The sequence below is a fragment of the Pseudorca crassidens genome, chromosome 2 (assembly GCF_039906515.1).
Source record: "Pseudorca crassidens isolate mPseCra1 chromosome 2, mPseCra1.hap1, whole genome shotgun sequence".
Lineage (NCBI taxonomy): Eukaryota > Metazoa > Chordata > Mammalia > Artiodactyla > Delphinidae > Pseudorca > Pseudorca crassidens.
This window is the reverse complement of record NC_090297.1, coordinates 137,765,955-137,788,097: the sequence shown is the minus strand read 5'-3', so window position 1 is coordinate 137,788,097 and position 22,143 is coordinate 137,765,955. Positions and strand designations below refer to the sequence as shown.

Sequence of the window (22,143 nt, the reverse complement as noted above, 5' to 3'; positions counted from 1 at the left end):
TGGTTTCCTTTGCTGTGCAAAAGCTTTGAAGTTTAATTAGGTCCCATTTGTTTATTTTTGTTTTTATTTCCATTACTCTAGGAGGTGGGTCAAAAAAGATCTTGCTATGGTTTATGTCAAAGTGTGCTTTTCATGTTTTCCTCTAAGAGCCTTATACTGTCCGGTCTTACATTTAGGTCTTTAATCCATTTGGAGTTTATCTTTGTGTATGGTGTTATATAGTGTTCTAATTTCATTCTTTTATATGTAGCTCTCCAGTTTTCCCAGCACGACTCATTGAAGAGGCTGTCTTTTCTCCATTGTATAGTCTTGCCTCCTTTGTCATAAATTAGGTGATCATATGTGTATGGATTTATCTCTGGGCTTTCTATCCTGTATCATTGATCTATATTTATGTTTTTGTGACAGTACCATACTGTCTTGATTACTGTAGCTTTGTAGTATAGTTTGAAGTCAGGGGTCCTGATTCCTCCAGCTCCGTTTTTCTTTCTCAAGATTGCTTTGGCTATTCGGGGTCTTCTGTGTTTCCATACGAATTGTAAAATTTTTTGTTCTAATTCTGTGAAGAATGCCACTGGTAATTTGATAGGGATTGCATTGAATCTGTAGATTGCCTTGGGTAATATAGTCATTTTCTCAATATTGATTCTTCCAATCCAAGAACATGGTATATTTCTCCATCTGTTTATGTCATCTTTGATTTCTTCCATTAGTGTTTTATAGTTTTCTGAGTACAAGTCTTTTGCCTCCTTAGGTAGATTCATTCCTAGGTATTTTATTCTTTTTGTTGCAATGGTAAATGGGATTGTTTCCTTAATTTCTCTTTCTGATTTTTCATTGTTAGTGTATAGGAATGCCAGAGATTTCTGTGCATTAATTTTGTATCCTACAACCTTACCAAATTCATTGATTAGTTCTTATAGTTTTCTGGTGACATATTCAGGATTTTCTATGTATAGTATCATGTCATCTGCAAACAGTGACAGTTTTACTCCTTCTTTTCCAATTTGTATTCGTTTTATTTCTTTTTCTTCTCTGATTGCTGTGGCTAGGACTTCCAATACTATATTGAATAAGAGTAGCGAGAGTGGACATCCTTGTCTTGTTCCTGATCTTAGTGGAAATGTTTTCAGGTTTTCACCATTGAGTATGATGCTTGCTGTGGGTTTGTCATATATGGCCTTTTTATGTTGAGGTAGGTTCCTTCTGTGCCCATTTTCTGGAGAGTTTTTATCATAAATGGCTGTTGAATTTTGTCAAAAGCTTTCTCTGCATCTATTGACATAATCATATGGTTTTTATTCATCAGTTTGTTAATATGGTGTATCACATTGATTGATTTGTGTATATTGAAGAATCCATGTATCCCTGGGATAAATCCCTCTTGATCATGGTGTATGATCCTTTTAATATGCTGTTGGATTCTGTTTGCTAGTATTTTGTTCAGGATTTTTCATCTATGTTCATCAGTCATATTGGTCTATAGTTTTCTTTTTTTGTGATATCTTTTTCTGGTTTTGGTATCAGGGTGATGGTGGCTTCGTAGAATGAATTTGGGAGTGTTCCTCCCTCTGCAATTTTTTGGAAGAGTTTGAGAAGGATCAGTGTTAGCTCTTCTCTAAATGTTTGATAGAATTCACCTGTGAAGCCATCTGGTCCTGAACTTTTGTTTGTTGGAAGATTTTAAATTATGGTTTCAATTTCATTATTTATGATAGGTCTGTTTACATTTTCTAATTATTCCTGGTTCAGTCTTGGAAAATTGTACATTTCCAAGAATTTGTCCATTTCTTCGTGGTTGTCCATTTTATTGGCATATAGTTGTTTGTAGTACTCTCTTATAATCCTTTGTATTTCTGTGGTGTCAGTTGTGATTTCTCCTTTTTCATTTCTAATTATTGGATGTGCGTCCTCTCCCATTTTTTCTTGATGATTCTGGCTAAGGATTTATCAATTTTGTTTATCTTCTCAAAGAACCAGCTTTTAGTTTTATTGATCTTTGCTATTGTTTTCTTCGTTTCTATTTCATTTATTTCCGCTCTGATCTTTATGATTTCTTTCCTTCTACTGACTTTGGGTTTTCTTTGTTCTTCTTTCTCTAGTTGCTTTAGGTGTATGCTTAAATTGTTTGAGGTTTTTCTTGTTTCTTGAGGTGAGATTGAATTGCTATAAACTTCCCTCTTTCTTAGAACTGCTTTTGCTGCATTCCAGAGGTTTGGGGTCATCGTGTTTTCATTGTCCTTTGTTTCTATGTATTTTTTTATTTCTTCTTTGATTTCTTCAGTGATCTCTTGGTTATTTAGTAGCGCACTGTTTAACCTCCATGTATTTGCGTTTTTTACAGTTTTTTTCCTGTAATTGATTTCCAATCTCGTACTGTTGTGGTCGGAAAAGATGCTTGATATGATTTCAATTTTCTTAAATTTTCCGAGGCTTGATTTGTGACCCAAGATGTGATCTATTCTGGAGAATGTTCCATGTGCACTTGAGAAGAAAGTGTATTCTGCCACTTTTGGGTGGAATGTTCTATAAATATCAATTAGATCTATTGGGTCTACTGTGTCATTTAAAGCTTGCGTTTCCGTATTTATTTTCTGTCTGGTTGTAAGTGAGATGTTAAAGTCCCCCGCTATCATGGTATTACTGTCAATTTCCCCTTTCATGGTTGTTAGCCTTTGCCTTTTGTATTGAGGTGCTCCTATGTTGGGTGCATAAACATTTATAATTATTATATCTTCTTCTTGGATTGATCCTTTGATCATTATATAGTGTCATTCCTTATCTCTTATAACAATCTTTATTTTAAAGTCTATTTTATCTGATATGAGTATTGCTACTCCAGCTTTCTTTTGATTTCCATTTGCATGGAATATCTTTTTCCATCCCCTCACTTTCAGTCTGTATGTGTCCCTAGGTCTGAAGTGGGTCTCTTGTAGACAGCATATATATGGGTCTTGTTTTTGTATCCATTCAGCCAGTCTGTGTCTTTTGGTTGGGGCATTTAATCCATTTACATTCAAGGTTATTATTGATATGTATGTTCCTATTACCATTTTCTTAATTGTTTTGGGTTTGTTTTTGTGGATCTTTGTCTTCTCTTGTGTTTCCTGCCTAGAGAAGTTTCTTTAGCATTTGTTGTAATGCTGGTTTGGTCGTGCTGAATTCTCTTAGCTTTTGTTTGTCTGAAAAGCTTTTGACTTCTCCGTTGAATCTGAATGAGATCCTTGCTGGGTAATCTTGGTTGTAGGTTTTTCTCTTTCATCACTTTAAGTATATCCTGCCACTCCCTTCTGTCCTGCAGAGTTTCCACTGAAAAATTAGCTGATAACATTATGGGAATTCCTTTGTATGTTATTTTTTGTTTTTTCCCTTGCTGCTTTTAATATTTTTCTTTGCATTTAATTTTTGTTAGCTTGATTAATATGTGTCTTGGTGTGTTTTTCCTAGGGTTTATCCTCTATGGGACTCTCTGTGCTTCCTGGACTTGGGTGGCTATTTCCTTTCCCATGTTAGGGAAGTTTTCCACTGTAATCTCTTCAAATATTTTCTCAGTCCCTTTTTTTTTCTCGTGTTTCTCTGGGACCCCTATAATTTGAATCTTGGTGCATTTAGTATTGTCCCAGAGGTCTCTGAGATTGTCTTCAATTCTTTTCATTCTTTTTCTTTATTCCGCTCCTTGGCAGATATTTCCACCATTTTGTCTTCCAACCCACTTATTCATTCATCTGCCTCAGTTATTCTGTTATTGATTCTTTCGAGTGTATTTTTCATTTCAGTTATTGTGTTGTTCACCTCTGTTTGTTTTTTCTTCAGTTCTTCTAGATCTTCTAGAAATGTTAAACATTTCTAGTACCTCCATTTCCGTACCTCCATTGTATTTCTGAGTTTCTGGATCATCTTTACTATCATTACTCTGAATTCTTTTTCAGGTAGATTGCCTATTTCCTCTTCATTTATTTGGTCTTGTAGGTTTTTACCTTGCTCCTTCATCTGTGACATAGTTTTTTTGCCATCTCATTTTTTTCCTTTTTTTTATGAGTGGGATTGTGTTGCTGTCTTACTGGTTGTTTGGCCTGAGGCTTCCAACACTGTAGTTTGTAGGCTGTTGGGTAGAGCTGGGTCTTGGTGCTGAGAAGAGGACCTCCAGGAGACCTCACTCTGAACAATATTCCCTGGTGTCTGAGGTTCTCTGTTAGTCCAGTGGTTCGGACTTGGAGCTCCCATCTCAGGAACTTCAGCCTGACCCCTGGCTCATGAACCAAGATCCTGCAAGCTGGGCATGGCAGCAAAAAAATAAAAAGGTTAACAATGTAAAAAATAAAATTAGACTAGGAAAGTAACCACTATGTTAGAAAAAATATAAAAATAAAAGTATAGCTGAAACAACAACCAGAAGGTAAAACAGAACCACCATAGTAAAAAGGAGGAGGAGAAAAAAGGTGGAAAAGGCCTTGGCTGTGGAGGGCGGGGCCTAAGCAGTGGCGAGGTTTCGGCACTGGGTGGGGCCTATGCTTAGTAGCCACAGGGCTGGAAAAGGCAGGGGTGGGGTGGGGTAGGGATTAGGTTCAACAGAACAGAAGGGGCCCAGGCGTGCCTCCCACCTCTGGTCTCGGGGGGGGGCACCCCACCTGGCAGCCCAGCAGGCTTCCTGGGCTCTAGTGGGCAGGACAAATGCCCTCCATTCCTCTCCTGCTCCTCCTGTCCTGGAGGGTTCCTCCCACCTGCCTCTGCTGATCTCTCCCAGCCTCTAAGCCCCCAGGACCAACCCAGCCTGGAGGGGACCTCTGAGGGCATAGGACCCAGCCAGAGAGAGCCAGGCAGACTTCCCTGGCCGATTGCGCAGTGGAAATGCTGGGCCCCCTCCCCGCTGATCCAAGCCCCCGAGGGTCCCTCCAGGCATGGGAAGCCCTCCCCCATCTCAGCCACCCCTCAGGGACGCTGGTCCTGTCCGGACTCCACTTCTCTTCCACCCTCAGTCCCCCCATGTCCTACCGGTTTGCTTGGGGGTTCTTCCCACTTCCTTGGGTGTTGGGGTCTCCCACTAGTGTCCGGCAGGCACCCTACTTGTGGGGAGACACGAACTCTGCGTCTTCCCACACCACCGTCTCGACTCCTCCAAGATTAAGTCCCTCCAGTTTCTTACTTGCCTGACATTCCATTCAAATTAGAGGATACAAAGGCAACAAGTGACTTGCAGAATATAAAACCTAGCGCTATTGGTACAGGCATAAAGGTATGGCCTGAAATATTGACGACATGGCATTGCATTGACACATCCAACTGCAAAGCCCCAGAGGCAAAGCAAACAGAATGTCTGGAGAGAGGAGGAAATCCATTGTCCCTGAACATTCTCTGGGAAGTTTTGATGGGTCATCTTCTTCCTTTATCCCTCATCACCTGGCCCAAAACTTCCTGCCAGGAATGATTGTCTCCTTTAAGGCAGGATTTTTCACCATCTTCACTACCCCTCTGTGAGTTTTTCTTCAAGCTCAGAGCATGTCACTCCCCATGTTCAATAGCCTTCAATGATTCCCTATTATCTATACTTTTCATCTTTATGGTTATTGTCAATGCATGTCTATTGTTCTCAAACTTTAGAGAGCAAAAGAATCACCTGGGGAAACTAATTTTAAAAGTAGACTAAGTCCCAATCCCAGAGATTTCGACTCAGTAACTCTGGACGAGGACCTAAAAATCTGCATTTTAATAGCCTCTCCCTGGTAATTCCAACGCAAGTGGTCCATAGGATGCATGTTGACCAAACAGTGGCATAAAGTCACACTCCTTGCCTGGCTTTCAGGACCCTTTGAAGTTTGATTCCCACTTGCTTAGCCAACAGTACCCCTCCCTCACCCTCACCCCACCCCTACCAGGTCCCCTACAGCCTAACCCTAGTGGTTAAGACTAAACCAGTTGATAAGCATACTTTAAACTGTGCAATTTCTGAATATTTGCTGGAACTCCTCACACTCCTTGGAAAGACAAAATTACCTCTCTTGTCCCTTTTCCCACGTGCCCTAATATCTCACAGAGTTGTTCAAACTATAGGTTGCCACGCATGACTAGGGAGTGACCAGCTTTTTATTTAAATTTGTAATTACTAGGATAGAATGTACTAGAAAATATTGTAACATGTGTTTCAGTTAATTATACATAAACATACATATGTATGTATTATGCCAGGATATAAAATGTATTTCTTACTGTGGGTTGTAGTGAAACACCACCACCGACAACAACAACATTGAAAGCCACAGCTATAGCATTCACCCAATTTGCCTCTCATTAGAGCTTTCTGTTTCTCCATTATTGTGAACCTTTGGAGAATAATAAATAAAGCCACTCTTATCCCTCTAGGATCCATCATGGTATTTTGTGCTCAATAAATGTTAACTGAATTGATTTGACTGCATGATCACAATCATGACTCTTCTGTGTTTAACTATTTCAGATCAGGAATCCTTTTTTAGGGTGTAGGGTTGGGGCTATCCCTTTCAAAAATTGCATCTTTGTGAGACAGAGAACTTTAGAGCATTGCCAGGGGAAGTGCCCCCTCATCTTGGCCAGAGGGAAAGGATAACATTTTCTAAGGCAATGAGGTTGCTTGGTGCAACCTATTTCCCTTGGAAATTCTGGAGTGTGGTCTGAGGAATGGAGTGGGTGGCTCTCCTGACAGACATGGCCCAGTGGAAGGAAACCCTAAGGGAAGGTGGCTACATGAGCTTCTAGGTATGAGCATTTGTTGAACAAGCATTACTCAATAGACAAGCCACTGTGCTGAGTGCTTAAGAGCGCAAGAAGTCTTTGGCATGGGTGACAGACTGAACTACTTGTGGATTGCTTTTCTTAAACCTGTACAGTGTGTCAAGTGGCAACAGAACAAGCCAAGGTTGTTTGAATGTAAATCGTCTTACACTCTCCTTGCTTCTCACGTGCATGTTAACTGCACATCTCCTTTAGCTGTGCATTTGGGACCTCTTCTCTACAGCAAAGTCCCTGGCTTTGAAGAATTCAGTACAGAAGAGGAGTAAAGACACAAACTTTCAGAAACAATTTCCAGATCATATCCCTTGAACAGGATGCACAGGGAGCTAGTAGGTCAGTAAGTCCAGCAAAGGGGGATGTTGCCAGGGTAGGCATGCTGGATGAGGGGTGGAGCTGAGCTTCAAATGAAAAGCTTGGGTAAGTGGAGAGTAAAGAGAGGACACTTTTTCTAAGATAGGGAGATGAAGGAAGGTCTGCCTTATTGCAGCAGAGGGTATGTGACAGCCAAAGCCCATATGGAAATGATCTTAAGGAAGACTGGGGTATAAAGGGCAAAGGGAAGAGAGGAGGGGCTATAGAATTCATTCAGATATCCAAAAGGTTTTGCTACAAGGCCTTCAATTTATTCTTGACCTCAGAATAAGATTTGGAAACTAGTGAAGCAATATCACTCTTTTAAAAAGCAAAGATGACACACGTTATAATGTTAGAAACTGACAATACTGAACGCTGGTGAGGATGTGGAGCAACAGGAACGCTCATTCACTGCTGGCAGGAATGCAAAATTGTACACCCACTTTGGAAGATAGTTAGACAGTTTCTTACAAAATTAAACATACTTTTACTGCATGTTCCAGCAATCACACTCCTTGATATTTACCTGAGTTGAAAATTTATGTCCACTCAAAAACCTGCACATGAATGTTATATCAGCTTTATTCATACTTAGTGAAAACTGGAAGCAACCAAGATGACCTTCCATTCGTGAATGAATAAACAAACTGTGGTACGTCCAGACAATGGACTATGATTCAGCAATAAAAAGAAATGAGTTATCAGGCCAGGAAAAGACATGGAGGAACCTTAAATATGAATTGTTAAGTGAAAGAAGCCAGTCTGAAGAGGCTACATAGTGTGTGATTCCAACTATTTGGCATTTTGAGAAAGACAAAACTATAGAGATAGTAAAAAGATCAGTGGTTACCAGCGGTTGGAAGGAGGGAGAGAGATGAATAGGTAGAGAGCACAGTGGATTTTGAGCGTGGAGAAACTATTCTCTATGAAACCAATGTGGACACATATCATTATGTATTTGTCAAAACCCGCAGAACCATACAACACAAAGAGTGAATCTCAATGTAAACTATGTCCTATAGTTAATAATAATGGGTCAATATGGGCCTATCAAATGTAAAAATTATACCCCACTAATGCAAGATAGTAATAACAGGGGAAATGGGGTGTGGGGGGGGAGGTTGGAAGATGGGGGGACTGAATACATAGAACTCTATGTACTATCTGCTTAATTATTCTGTAAATCTAAAACTGTACTAAAAAAATAAAGTTTATTAATTACTTTCTTAAAAAAACTTTAAGAGATTTCACATCGAAAGAAAAAAAAGAGGCAAATGTGGTGAGAATTAAAATTTTTAAGAGAGCAAGCAGGGTGATCCTGGAAGCTTGCTTGTAAACTATACAGCCAGTTTTGCTACCCAAGCCCCTGTTCCCTTACAGAATCCCTCACCTACACAGTAAATCCACACCACCTTCCCTCAGCTGTGGTAGCTCCGGACCTGTTGGATTTGTACAACGAACCACCTTAGAAGAAAGACAGAACCAAAATCTTCATCACTTCTTAGTTTGCTAAATTGTCTCATGCAAATGAAATTGGGCTTGTCTGGTAAATTTGAAAAAGCAACATCATGACTTTTTTTCAGCAGAAAAAAAAGGCTTTTCTCTGGCCGAACTTTTCTCAACCAACTGTAATGTTGGTTTTCTGGTCTGATTGTTAATTCTCCCTAATTATGTAGAAGGCCCTTTAAGTGTGCTTTGGTGATTTTCCTCTTCTGAGTAACTCCATGAGGCAGTCAGCCCACCTTTCATATCATAAGAAAGCTTCTTCTTTTTTCTTTTTAAAAAATGACTCCTTCACTTCGGAATAATTTCCGCTTGTGATCATAATGGTTAATTCCAATCAGTTGCTCCTTTGGCTTTGAGTGAGGTGCTTGTTTTAAATCTCTCTGAGCTAGTCCAGCACTGGACCTTTAAACCTGGATTGATCCCCTTGACTTCTAAATCCTTTTGCTTTGGGGGTTGAAATCTGGTTCCATAACCTCTTGAATCACCAGTGTTTGCTTTGAAAGTCCGCACTTTCTATTTAAATGGCAAGAAGGATGGGAAATGAGCCTTACAGAGCTGAACGTACTGATTTCAATGATCACCTCTAATCCACACCTTTCCTCTTTAATAATGTGAGGTTTTCTTCTCTTAATTAGAAAGAGCCAGAGATTATCTACACAAAACTGGAAGGTTTATTGTCATTGGTGGGATTGTGTCTCCTGTCCATGACTCCTATGGAAAACAGGTGGGTTCCTCCTTTGCCCCTCTCCTCCCTAACCCCCCTTCCTGACCCGATGGTTCCTCTGATGTAAAACTGCTCCACTGCCATCTACAATTCCTGGAAACGCAAAACACCCATTAGCAGGTGTCCTGCTTCCCATCTCTGGACCACAGTCAGACCTGAGCGAATGGGGGTTGGGCAGCAGCTGGGAGGAACAGCTGCCAGCGACCAGGCCCAGTCAGAACTCATCCATGCCATGTGACTCGGCACGGATGCCAAACTGGGGGCTGGTTATGGGCTGGGCAGTCTTTCCTGGGATTTTAGGAGAAAAAGGCCTATGCCTCCTATAATCGGATTTAAAATTCATTTCCCTGCCCCTCCCTCCCTGTCACACATCCCAGAAAATCTAGAAGCCCTCCCAGACCTCAACCCCCTCCCCCAGATACAACTTGATGGGCTCTGGGGAAGGGACCCAGCCAGATGGACCCGGGAAACAAGGCAACACTCACCACGTTACGTCTCCTCTCTGTGCTGGGTACACACTGGCTTCTTCATCAGTGGAGGCTCACCTCTGACCCTGATGGGGGAGGAGAGTATACTGCACACACCCTCCATTCTTTCCCTCCCACCCACCCTGCCACTCTACGCTTGTGTGTAGCAGGGGGACATGTGGAGGGGTCACACCTTCATTCTCTGTCAGCACTGAAAAATGCTGCACTTTTATAATGGGCTGGCTTGGGATGGAGTCTTAGGGAGTCTGTGGGGAGCAGAGTGAGCCTCCCAACAACTGCTCTGTTGCTTCCCAGGGCCTTGTGTCGAGCCGGCACCGTCTCATCATGTGTCAGCTGGCCGTCCAGAATTCCGACTGGATCAGGTAGGGCTGGCCTGATGATGCCAGAGGTGGGTGGCCCAGGGACACCCTGGGAATGGGTGGAGAAAAGGAAGAGTCCCCACAGGAGTGGGGAGGCCAGGGGAGAGATTAACCGCATGCAGGCGATAATAACGTAAGCATTCTGGGGTGGCCTGATGACTTTATTTTTTAACCAATTTATACAGCCTGGGGAACTAAAGAGGGAGCTTTTGGTGTTTCATCTGCTCTGGCACGTTTGGATTCAGGAGTATGCTCAGAGCTTCCACAAACATCATTGGGACTGGGGTGAGGCAGGGCCAGAAAATCCGAGATGCCTCTCCACTTCCATCCGTACTCACTTCCATGAGCTGTCACTACCTTTCAGGGAAGGTCCCCCGGCTTTGGCTATTTTCCATTCCTGTTCAGGCTTCCTAGGGTCCCACGATGACAGTGGGACAGAGGTGTGGGGCGGGGTGGGGGTGGGGGCAGGTCCAAGCGCTCACAGCCTTTCCCTCAGACGGTCCCTGCACAGTTCTAAGATGGCAGACACCATTATCCACTGTGCTTGCAGTGTAATTAAAGCAAACCTCCACTAATTATGCTAATTATGCCCCCCAAAGCTCCTACAGTTATAATTTGCATGAGAAGATGACGTTTTTTAAAAAAATAACAATACACCATTTGTATTGTGTTCCCCCCCCCCACCCCCGCCGTGGAAAAATAAGCAGCACCTAGAGGTTTCCAGAAAAGGAGAGAAATGAAGGGCCGCTGACCTCAGAATGAGGGATGCAGAGAGTTAGCGGGAAAGAGATGGGGTGGGTGGAAATGGGAACAGTGAAGGAAAGCAACAATAACAGTTGAATAGTGATCCGTGCCATTCGTGCGCAGTGATTTGTGTGAGCAGTGCATGCCCTTTACAGACTTTCTCATCCCCTCCCTCCCCCCCGAGACAGAGGTGAGGTTGGGAGACAGCTCAGGAGAAGTCAAGGAGTTTGAGAGGGAACAGCACATCTGTGGTCAAGTCAGGGTAGAAATGGAGCCTCTTAGCACGGCACCTCATGATCTCCGGGGAAAATGGGGTCCAGTGGGGGAAATACTGAACAGGAGACTGTTACTGCTTGTATGTGATTAGAAGATTCTGAAATAACTCCCTCATTCATTCAACAAATATTCACTGAGCACTTACTGCCTGCCCTGCACTGCTCCAGGCCCTGGGAAAATCAGAATTCCGCGAATTGAGGTCACCAGAGAGGCTTGGAGATAGCTCTAGAGATGGGGCATGGGTGCGCAGAGTCCCTGGACATGGGGGAGCCTGTTTAGCCAGGTCAGGTGTCTGCCCATCTCAGGGGGGAGGGTGGTCAGGGATCTGGGGGCTCAGGGCAAGCTGGGTCGCTAAGTGTTTTCAGTTCACGAGATCTCATCTCTGGGAACCTTAGGTGTGCTGTGAGGTGGGGCTAGGGAGGGAATGCTCAACTGCTAAGGACGGGTTTGAGGAACGTACCAATTTAGCAGCTCATTAAGTTGGTGATTAAGCCCGAGTGCTGCATCCGTCAGGGGCTGGACCCCTGCTCACTTCACATCCCGTGTGCAGCAGGGGTTGGCCAGTCTGCGGGGCTGTACGTTCCGGTCTGGCTGCCGTGCCCACCTCCAAGCCCACAGGGCACCCCGCTGCACAGGGAGTCAGACATGGGCAGATTCCCCAGTTCAGGTAACTGCAGTCGCCACTTGATGAGGGCCTGGCTCATTTCATTCTTATCACAGTCCTATAAGGTCCAGAGGAGAATTCCCATTTTGCAGGTAAGAATAAGAGCAAGACACTATACTAAGCACTTTGCATAGAAAACTCATTGACCCCTTCTAATAACCCCGCAAGAGAGTTATTATTGTTATTCCCATTTTACAGATGGGAAAGTGAGCACCAAAAAATCACATAACTTTCCCAAAGCCCCACAGTTGGGAAGGTCTGGTGCTGATATTAAACCTGGCCAGACCAGTACCAGCAACTGTTCATGTAAGCCTGTGTCAAACTCCTCTCATTTCACAGTGGGGAAACTGAGGCTCAGGAAGGTGTTTCAAGCCCATGTTTTACCTGATTCGAGGTCTAAGTACTTGGTATGACCAGGTCTGCTAAGCTTTTTGAGCCATGTCATTGGAAGGAACCAATAAGCAAAGAGTGTGAGAATGGAAACCAAGGGAAACATCTTTCCTATTGTCAGGGTGGACCCGTGGGAGTGCTATCAGGACACCTGGCAGACAACCTGCAGCGTCCTCGAACACCATCGGGACCTCATGAAGGTAAGCTGGGCCAGGCTTAGGGTTGGGTGGACCACGGAAGCCGGGCAGGCCAAGGAAAGGATGCTGCTGGCCTACTGACCTGTTGTTTCCTGCTTCTCCGCCAGCGGTGGGGGAGACCAGGCTCTGAGCAGCACCACGGAGGGCAGTGAATTAGGGACCCAGAGCAGCGCCAGAGGCTGCTTCCTGCCTTGTCCCCCTCCTCGATATGACTTGGGGCAGTTTTCATCTTCTGGCAGTAAGTTCAAGGTGGGATTCAGGAGACCACAGCTGGAAAGCTTCAGAAAGTGAGGAGAGAAGGAGAAGCGAGCAAAGAAAGGAGGAGAGAAGGGCACTGGGCAAAGTTACAAGCAGCCAGGTCCTCCTGCCACACCTCCTGGGGACCCATTGGTCCTCTTACCCCAGCGTAGGTTCCGCTACTGCCGTACTTCATACCCGCAGGCGTCATACTGTCATGCACACTCATTCCTCCTCACAGGAGTCCACGGGCAGACAGTGTTCTCATCTGTTTTTTTTTTTTTTTGGTTTTTTTTGCGGTACACGGGCCTCTCACTGTTGTGGCCTCTCCCGTTGCGGAGCACAGGCTCTGGACGCGCAGGCTCAGCAGCCATGGCTCACGGGCCCAGCCGCTCCGCGGCACGTGGGATCTTCCCAGACCGGGGCACGAACCCGCGTCTTCCGCATCGGCAGGCGGACTCCCAACCACTGCGCCACCAGGGAAGCCCTCATCTCTGTTTTATTTGTGGGTAAAAGGGAGCACAGAGAGGTGAACCAGAGTATCTGAGGACACACAGTGACTGCCTAGCCCACACAGATGGCTGCCTAGGGCTTGTGGCCGTGTGCAGTGACGAGGAGCTGGTTGCTAGGTAAGCACAGGTTCCTCGCCAGCCAGCAGCACCAGTCAGCGTGTGCAGAAAGCGCCCTTCACAGATCGATAGCAACCCATCGACTCCCACCGTGCGGGGGTGAAAAGCGGTGCCGTCAATAGCAAGAAGCCTGACCCACCAAGACGAGCCGCAATCCATCCTCCTTGCCTCCGCTGACCCTGATGCACAGCCCTCCCCAGCCCCAAACAAGGATCAGAAGGGTATCATCCTGACACAGGGGCCGCCGCCATCGCATCTGTGTTTGCTGTCAGAGGGGCCTTTCAGAATCTTCTCCTTGGGGAGCTGCCAGCAGCCCCAATGCCCCCGCTCTCCACCTGCTGTGCACAGTGCTTTGTTTGAACAGATGTGGAATTCTGGGGCTGCAGACCATCCGGGATGTCAAGAGCAAGAGAAGTGGAGAGGACTAGCTGGCTGTTGCTTCATCTAATAAGCTTTTCCCCCATGGAATTGAAGAAAACCCATCTCCTTGCTTTCTGCTTTCAGAACCCTTCACACACATTCCGAGTCTTCCCTGGTCCCTTTGGAAGGACTCTGATGTAGGGTGGCCCTCGCTTGCTCCTCTGGGCTTGTCTCAACAACAGCAGTAATAAAAGACATCCCATCTTACTGTATAAGGATGTATCCGTCAGGAGACGCTAAGATTCGCAGACATCCTTTAAATCTCAGTGGCTTCACACTGGGGGCCTGTGCACCTTCTCTTCAGCCGGGAGCCTCAGGCTGCATGATGGAAGGGAGGAGTCAGGGGCCCCGCAGGCATGCCTGAGCCCTGGCTCTACCGGCCAGAAAGCCTGGCTGCTGTTTTGCTGTCTAAATGTCTGGGCTTCCCGAGCCCTCCCTCTGTTACTCAGGCCCGGAAGCATGAGTCTGGGCCCGAGATGCTTGGCCAACGACCCACAGCTGTTGCAGTGATGCTCACAGGCCAGCAAAGAATGCCAGTCCTGATGGCCCCCCGCCTTGGAGTGGGAGCTTGGAGCTGCTTGTTAACTCCCAGTCTCCCCGGTCCCAGCATCAGGCCGGTGTTCCTGGCATGGAGAGTGGACCTGTTGGAGAGAGAGACATGGGGCTTCATAGGTGATGCAAGGCTTTGAGAATGTGGGAGCCTGTGGAGGGCAGAGCGGGGCAGGTGGCCAGCACTTTTCTTCTCCAGCATAGAGCAAGTCGAATGGGACAAATGATGCATGCGGCAAGAAGAAGAAAATCCTCAGCTACCAGACCGGTTATTTAATGAGAATGTGGCGTGTTCTTTTCTGGATGTGAAATCATAATAAAAAGGAGGCAGACTGTCCCTTCCACCCCACCAGCCGCAGCCGGACGGAGAATCCCACAAAGCAGGCTGAGAAGATGCTGTGGTCCCCAACCTCAGCCGGCTCCCACCTGTGGCTGCTTGCTGTCGTGACCATCTCCTGTCAGGAACATCGCAGAAGTGACAGGTCACCCCACAAGACAAACGCCTGCCCTTCCAGGGCTTGGAAGGACTCACGTTCTGCTCTGCCTGCACGGTGATGTGCGGAAGACGCCTTTGGAGGGTCACCCCAGTCCTGGGACTTGGTGTCCTCTGGCAGCTGGACTCAATAATCCAGAAAGGGTGGTGGGCCAGGGATTGAGGGGAAGCTGGCTTTCAGGGAAGGGACCTTGAATAAGCAACAGCCCTACGAAGCTAAACAGATTGAAAATTCACGCTTTGTTCCTCTGTTGCCCAATAGTTCCACTCCCCGCGGGCAAGGGGGGTTGCTTCTGGGTCAGCTGTGAAGAATGCTGCGTTATCAGCTCTGTGTTTTCTGTAGCACTAGAGAGGAGCAGCAGGCCAGATAACACAGGACAATGGATAATACACATAGAATTTCCGATTGGCTCTGGAATGTGTATTCACCCTCTGAGCAGGCGCAAGAGTTCCCAGAACGCCGCCCTCTTCCTGCAGCACAAACACACCCTGCTCCGCCTGGCACTGCTCCCCAGCTTGGCCCTGTCATTCGCGTCTCTGGCCTGGAGAGGCGGCAGGTGGTGATAGCGCCTGGTGTTTGCACGACCTTTCCCAAGCTTGCACAGCCCTTTTGCAGACATGACCTCATTTGAGCCCCACGAAGCAGGCAGGGAGGGCAGGCATGCATGTTCCACAGAAGGTCACAGCATGTACAAAGTTCCTGCCAGGAGCCAGATGCTCTAAAGGCGCTCTGTGTATGCTCGCTCATGTAGTCCTGCTGCAGCCCAGAAGGGTGGCTCTTTTGCCTCTCTCTGTTAGGCTCTTGAGCTGAGGTTCCAGAGCAGGTAACTATCCAAGGTCTCACAGCCAGAAGGGGGCAGAGCTCAAATTTGACCCCAGGTCTGTGAAACAACACATCCCACGCGTTTCTCACCTCCTGCTAGCCTAGTGTGGTCACAGGGTGTGGCTGGATCTAGAACCCACCTCCAGTCCTCTTTCTCAGTTCCAGGACACCTCACCATGATGCACAAGCAGATGAGCGTTTGGAGATAACTGGGAAAGGCTTTCATAAGTCTCCTGGGCTAACGACACTGACTCTGCCCTTCTTCCTTCCCCCAGCGGGTGACTGGCTGCATCCTCTCCAATGTCAACACACCCTCCATGACGCCTGTGATTGGACAGCCCCAAAATGAGACCTCCCAGCCCATTTACCAGAACAGCAATGTGCCCACCAAGCCCACTGCAGGTAGGGGAACATTGGTGTAGAGCAGTGGCTCTCAAACTTCAGAATCGCCTGGAGGGCTCGTTAAAATCCAGATCGCTACGCGCTGCCCCAGAATTTGATTCAGTGGGTCTGGAAGAAGGAAGAGAATTTGCATTTTTAAAAAGTCAATGCTGATGCTCTGGTCCAGGGGCCATACTTTGAGAACTCTTAATGTAGGACATCAGAGAGAAATAGTCACAATAATAGAGACAGGAGCAGAGACAGAGAGAGACGGGGTGATGGTGTACATTTTAATATAAATATGATTGCCTTAAGTGGGAATTAAAGACAAAAGGCAGCATTTTTCTCTGCCTTTTCTAAGGAGGTTGAGGATCTTGCCAAGGTCACACAGTAAGGAAGTAGCAGGGCCAGGAGTCAAACCCAGACAGTCTGCAGCCAGAGTCCCACACTCTTAGCCGTCCCTTCACTGACAAAGAGCAGGGGTCCCCCAACATTTACCCAGCACCTAGTACTATATGCTTGCACGGTGCTCAGTGCTTTACACGGGTTCTCATTTAATGCGGTAGTTCTGTGATATAGATATTATATTCCCATTTACAAAGAGAAAACTGAGCTTCAGAGAAGGTGAGTGATTTGCCTAAGGTCACACAGCTCAAAAGTGGAAGAGCCAGAATTCATATTCAGGACTGTCTGATTCCAAGGTCCATGTTCTTCCTAATATTTTCTTCCAGGCCAATTGCAAGAGACAGATCCTGGTATTACTTTTCAAGCCTAGAGACCATAATCTATTTGGTTATCAGTCTATCATAAATAGGGTAATTCACAAGGATGAGCCAGAATTTCATAGTTTGCACATAGCTACGTCTGGGGGCTCAGAAAACTTCTCTGGATTAGAGCTCAGAAAGATCACTGAAAACCAGATCCTTCTCAGCCAAAGTAGGATGTCTGATTATTCTAAACACCATCTGAAAGGGAAGGAAGGCCTTTGCCCAGCAGAAATTACTCCAAATGAGTTCTTCGCCACAGGCTGAATCTCTGTGGATTTGGGTGTTACTGTTTAGTGTTGCGGGTGCTGAGGAAATGCACATGATATTAAAAAATGAAAAATGCAAACAGGGCACAGGCCCTCTAAATGTAGACTGTGATCCAATTTATGTTACATAGACATATCTGCATTAATACACATAATAAAAATGGAAGAAAATAAAAAATATATGCATACTTTAGTGGTGGTTATCTCTAGCAGTGGAATTATGGGTGCTTTCTATTTTCCTTTTTATATATATTCCCCTTCCATATTTTCCAATTTTTCAACAGTGTAATAAACACGACCAGAAAATAGATTCCCATCTAGGGCTCAGAATGCTTGTGCCTTGGACTGGGAATGAGAAGAGGGGATTTGGGCTGTCATATTTCTGTTCTTTCTTTCCACCCTCCTACTGCCTCCATGACCTAACCCCTGCCCCTCCAGTGCAGCCCCACTGTTTACAGTGGCCCAAATGTGGGACTGACGCGAGTGTGAGTTGTGAGTGGTTCTCTCCGTCTGTCCCTGTCTGTCTTGCTCTCTCTCCCATAGCCAAGATCCTGGGAAAGGTGGGAGAAAGCCTAAGCCGGATCTGCTGTGTCCGCCCACCGGTGGAGCGCTTCACCTTTGTGGGTAAGGGAGCAAGGACCTTCTTTACCAATCCCGCCTCTTTTCTTTCCCTCCTCCCTTTGTTCATTCACCGGACAAGCCCCAGCACCTGCTGTAGGATGAACATCTATAGAGCAAGAATTGGGAGAGAAGAGAGGATGTTACCAGGCCTGCAGGGCCAAGGTGTGATGGGAGCCCAGAGGCGTGATCATCCTGGCTCAGGGATCCTGGAGACCTTTTCCACTCCTCTCCTCTCCTTGGGCTCTTCTGGCCCTTCCCTCTAGAGAAGGTGTCCATCCGCTTGAGAGTTCTCAGAGGCCCAGCATCCTCCCTCAGGTCCTCCCAGCTCTGGCAGTGTCAGCACTCCTGCTGAGAGGCTAAGAACACACAAGCCCTTTCTTTAATTTTCTCCATTTTTTTGCTGCTCCCCTAAGGACTCAGCATAGATAAGAATAGCTGTCTCTGGGGCTCTTTCTCCTACAAACCCCAAATTCGGCTCTGCAGAGGAGCTGAAGGTCTAGCCCCCATTCCTTTGACTCTTTGGGGCTGACTTCTGCCATTTCTCAGATTTCCAATTTCCAACCTGGAATAGGAACTAAGAGGGATGGTTGAGGAGGCAGGGGGCCAGGATGGCGTCTCCACGGTGCTCTGCACGCTGTGTGCCCCGTGTGGGCGTGCACACTCAGAGCACATGGTAAAGCCTCTGTCCTTCACTTCTTTCCCGGGCTCTCCATTCTGCCACGTGAAAAATCTCAGCGTACTCAATTTTGCTTGTTCTTTGAACCAGAACGCTGAACGGGAGAGGGCCGCCTCCGTGTGACACTACAGGCTGTCACCCTAGGTTCAAGGAAGTTGCTCTTGTGGCCAGCCTCCCCTAAATACAGAAGGAAACAAAAGGCGCTCAGCAAGAGCACGTGTGTGTCCGTCATTGGCAACCCAGCCAGGCTGTCCAATACTGAAAGTCCCAGAACAGTGAATCCTGCCTCTGGAGCCTGAGGAGATGCTCCGTCTACATTTTAAGCTGGACGGTGCTTTCCATTTGTGCTACTCAGATGTCCCTACTCCCACCCAATCACCCCATCCTGGGTTCTCCCTCTGCGGAGTCTCTTGTACAGAACGCGCATCAGGTACGCGGAAGTTGGTTCCCTGATGCTTCTGCATTTCCTCTTTCCTCCCTAGATGAGAATGCCAATCTGGGCACAGTGATGCGGTACGAGGAGATTGGTGAGTGGGGCTGGGCAAGTGGGAACATTTGGAGCCACCGGCCTCCACCACGGGCAAAGTGGGGGAGGGGAGAGCCTTGCAAACCCTGGGTGGTGTTTGCAGCAGGGTCTGCTCTTAGAGGGATAATTGATTGTTCCCAAGCTAAGATCATATTCTTAGTTATCTCTCCTTTAACATCTCCATACTAGATTCAGGCAGGTTCCCAGGAGGTAGGATGGGACCAGTTGGCAATTTTCCCTTCAGAGCCTCTTCTCCCTCATTCAGAAGTCATGGAAGTTGAGTTCATTGCCAGCCAGAGAGACTCTTCTCTTGCCCAGAGCACTGTGCCTGCGGCAGAAGAGCTCCCTTACCTTCCTCAGCAGAGGATTCCGGCGTTTGGAGGATGAGGAGAGACGGGGCAGAAAGCCACACCTGTGACCTCCCCCGCAGCCTTGAGTAGAGACTAAGGCCCCGACTGTGTGTGAGGGCAGTGAAGGCCCCGGGCCAGAGCAGGTGGAGGGTGGTTACACGGAGCTGTCAGGATGGGAAGGAGCTAACCCCCCATAGAAGTGAGCTGAGTCCTGGGCAACCCTAGGAAACAAACCAGGAAACAGATCTTTCCAAGGTTCCAGAATAAGTTAGAGACACAAGTATCTGAAGCCGGGTAAAGGGCAGACAGCAAGAGTGGAGCTGGAGCTGATGCAGCTACCAGGTGACAAGGAGGGTCAGTGACAGTTGGAATGCTTGAAATTCTAGGATGAGGGGCAGCCTGGTGTCCAGCTGACGCGCTTAATCTTCCACTCGAGCTGCAGAGATGCTCCAGGCACCCCCTCGTAGAGGTGGAGGTTTGGGGCTGCATCTGGGCACTGGGTTCTCCCAGGAGGCCCAGCAGATGTGATGTCATTTCAAGGAACTTCTCTGGGGCCTGTCCCCTGATCCCAGGCAGCGGTGCACCTGAGTTGGTTCGTATTTATTCGCTAGGGCCATTTGTAAAATTTTCAGGGATCTTACCAACCAGTGGTTAAACGCAGTCTATACTAAAAATTAAATTACATTAAGCAACAGTTAAATACATTGTATTCAAAACAAGTATTAAGTACTCAAAACTCCTCACTTCCCAATTCTTTTATCAAGTTTTAATAGGCTTTATTTACCAGCACATGGCTGTCTGAGGACCACAGGAAAGGGCGCCTGCCTTTCTGGACGCTTCCCAAAGCCCGCAGGAAGAAGCATGCAACCCCAGGTTCCACAGCCCCAAACACCCCAAAGCCCTGCACTCCCCCTTCCCTGCGGTTCCACACCTGGCCAGGAACTACCTTCCCGGGGAGGAAGTCTTCTCGACCAGCCCAGCCGAGCTCAGAGCAGTCTTCAGACTTTCAGCTCTATTCCAATGTATATTTTCCTCCAACACCTTGTTCCAGGAAGAATGCATTGTGGCCCAGCTTCAGCTGGGATCTCTGTACCTTGCCAGCACCCAGGGCCCGTGTATCAGGCTGTCCCGCCCTGGGGAGTTCCCCCTCCTACCGAGAGGCAGTGCAATGGGTGTTTGTTTACCCGGCCACGCTCCTAGCTCCTAGCACTCCACCTTTACCATCTCACTGCAGCCTTGCGAGGCGCAGGGCTAGTCTTAGCCCCATCTTACTCCTCTTTCAGAGAAAGGAAAGCTGAGTGGCCACAGCAGTCTGGATGGATTTGTGGCCTCGTGTGGTACAGGTGGCAGCTGCCTCAGTGCGCAGTGGGGAGTGGAAGGGGCTGCAGGGCCTGGGGCTTTGCATAACCCGGATTCCCGGGAGGAGAGTGTGGCAGGAGAGTGCTGATTCTGGCTCGCTGGATCCTGAACTGGGGAAGAAAGTTGGACCCAGAGGAGGTCCCAGGAAGGGAGCTTGCCTGGCCTCTAGACCACTGTGCTGTGAGGCCCTCTGGCTCACATGTCCCCTTTTTGAAATCCCCTTGCACGCTTCACAAGAAGGGAGAAGCCATTTCTCCTAGCTCAGTTAGCACCTATGGCTCCATTTCCACTTTCTTAACAAGCTGACTGCTCCCGGGGCCTGCCCCAGACCCAAGGCTTAGGGGCTGAAAACACGCACCTTAGTCTCAGATGATAAACCTGAGAAACCACTGCTGCCCTCCAGCGGCCACATGTGGGATCCCAAGCCCTGCCAGGGCCTCTGGCCTGTGACACATCCATCTGTTCCAGTGCTGCAAGCAAAGGTGGAAACCCCGCGCTTTAACTTGATCTGCTCTGGCTTTAAAAATAATCCTACATTATTTTCAAGTGAGAAAGTGAGTCTCTGGCTTGGGAATAGAAAAGAGATTCATTTCCATGGCTGTAGAGCAGGGTTTCTCAACCATGGCACTGTTGACACTGGGGACCAGATGATCCTGTGTCATGCGGGCTGCTGTGTGCTGTGGAGACTGCTGAGTGGCATTCCTGCCCTCTAAGCACAGTGGCACACCCCTCTCTCCGGTCTTGACAACCAGAAAAGTCTCCAGACATCGCCAAATTCTGGAGGCAAAATCGCCCCCAGTGGAGAATCACTGATGTAGAAGAAGCTGAGGACCAGCATGTCGTCCGGAGACCGCCAGCTAACTGAACTCTTAGGCCCACAGTTACAGAGTTTCAGCCTTTCAACAGAGAGCTGACCTGGAATTCTGGGTGGCTCCAAGCTGGAGACAGGGAACAACGGGATCCCAGAACGAGCCCAGTCTGGCTCCTCTCAGCCATCCGAAGGCTGGTGGCCTAACACAGAGGGAGGCACCATTGACCAGGGCCTCCATGCTGCAAGAGACAAGGCCACAATCGCCATCCCGGACTGCCATCCCAGAGCGCCCAGAAGGCTCTTAGACAGCCTGCCCACATGGCCTCTGCGGTCAGCCTGTCTGTTGTTCACTCATTCAACACATCCTGAGCACCTACTGTGTACAGGTCGCTCTGCCAGGCCCTGGAGATATAAAGATCAACTAAGGTCCCTGCGCATAAACAGACCATGAGACTACAGTGTGACGTGGAGGAGAGGGGAGAGGGGAGGCTGCAGGAATATTTAAGAGTTAAGACTCCAGGGCTCCATGGGGCTCCCTGAGTATGAGCTGCACTGACCTGGGACCGTGAGATGCTCTCACTGTCTGTCGCCAGCCCAGCAGCCTTCCACTCAGCCTGCAGCCAGGGCGAGCTCAGCACCTGAAAGTTCTCGTCAGGTCCCTGAGCTAGCTACAGGGTCTGAGGCGGGCAGAGCTGCCGCCCATCTCTCGGCCTCAGGGTCCAGGGTGGCAGCGTTCTCTGGAAGGCTCAGAGTAGGGCTGTCTCACTG

General features: G+C 47.5%; 1 protein-coding gene across 1 annotated transcript in view; it reads left to right on the top strand.

Moving 5' to 3' along the window:
- NMNAT2 (nicotinamide nucleotide adenylyltransferase 2) overlaps positions 1 to 22,143 on the top strand; it is a 196,197-nt gene that overhangs the window by 145,640 nt on the left and 28,414 nt on the right. The window contains exons 4-9 of the mRNA XM_067728884.1: positions 9,261 to 9,349; positions 10,132 to 10,199; positions 12,392 to 12,470; positions 15,894 to 16,020; positions 17,576 to 17,656; positions 18,812 to 18,856. Coding sequence (XP_067584985.1) covers positions 9,261 to 9,349; positions 10,132 to 10,199; positions 12,392 to 12,470; positions 15,894 to 16,020; positions 17,576 to 17,656; positions 18,812 to 18,856 — 489 coding nt within the window. The remainder of the gene's footprint in view (positions 1 to 9,260; positions 9,350 to 10,131; positions 10,200 to 12,391; positions 12,471 to 15,893; positions 16,021 to 17,575; positions 17,657 to 18,811; positions 18,857 to 22,143) is intronic.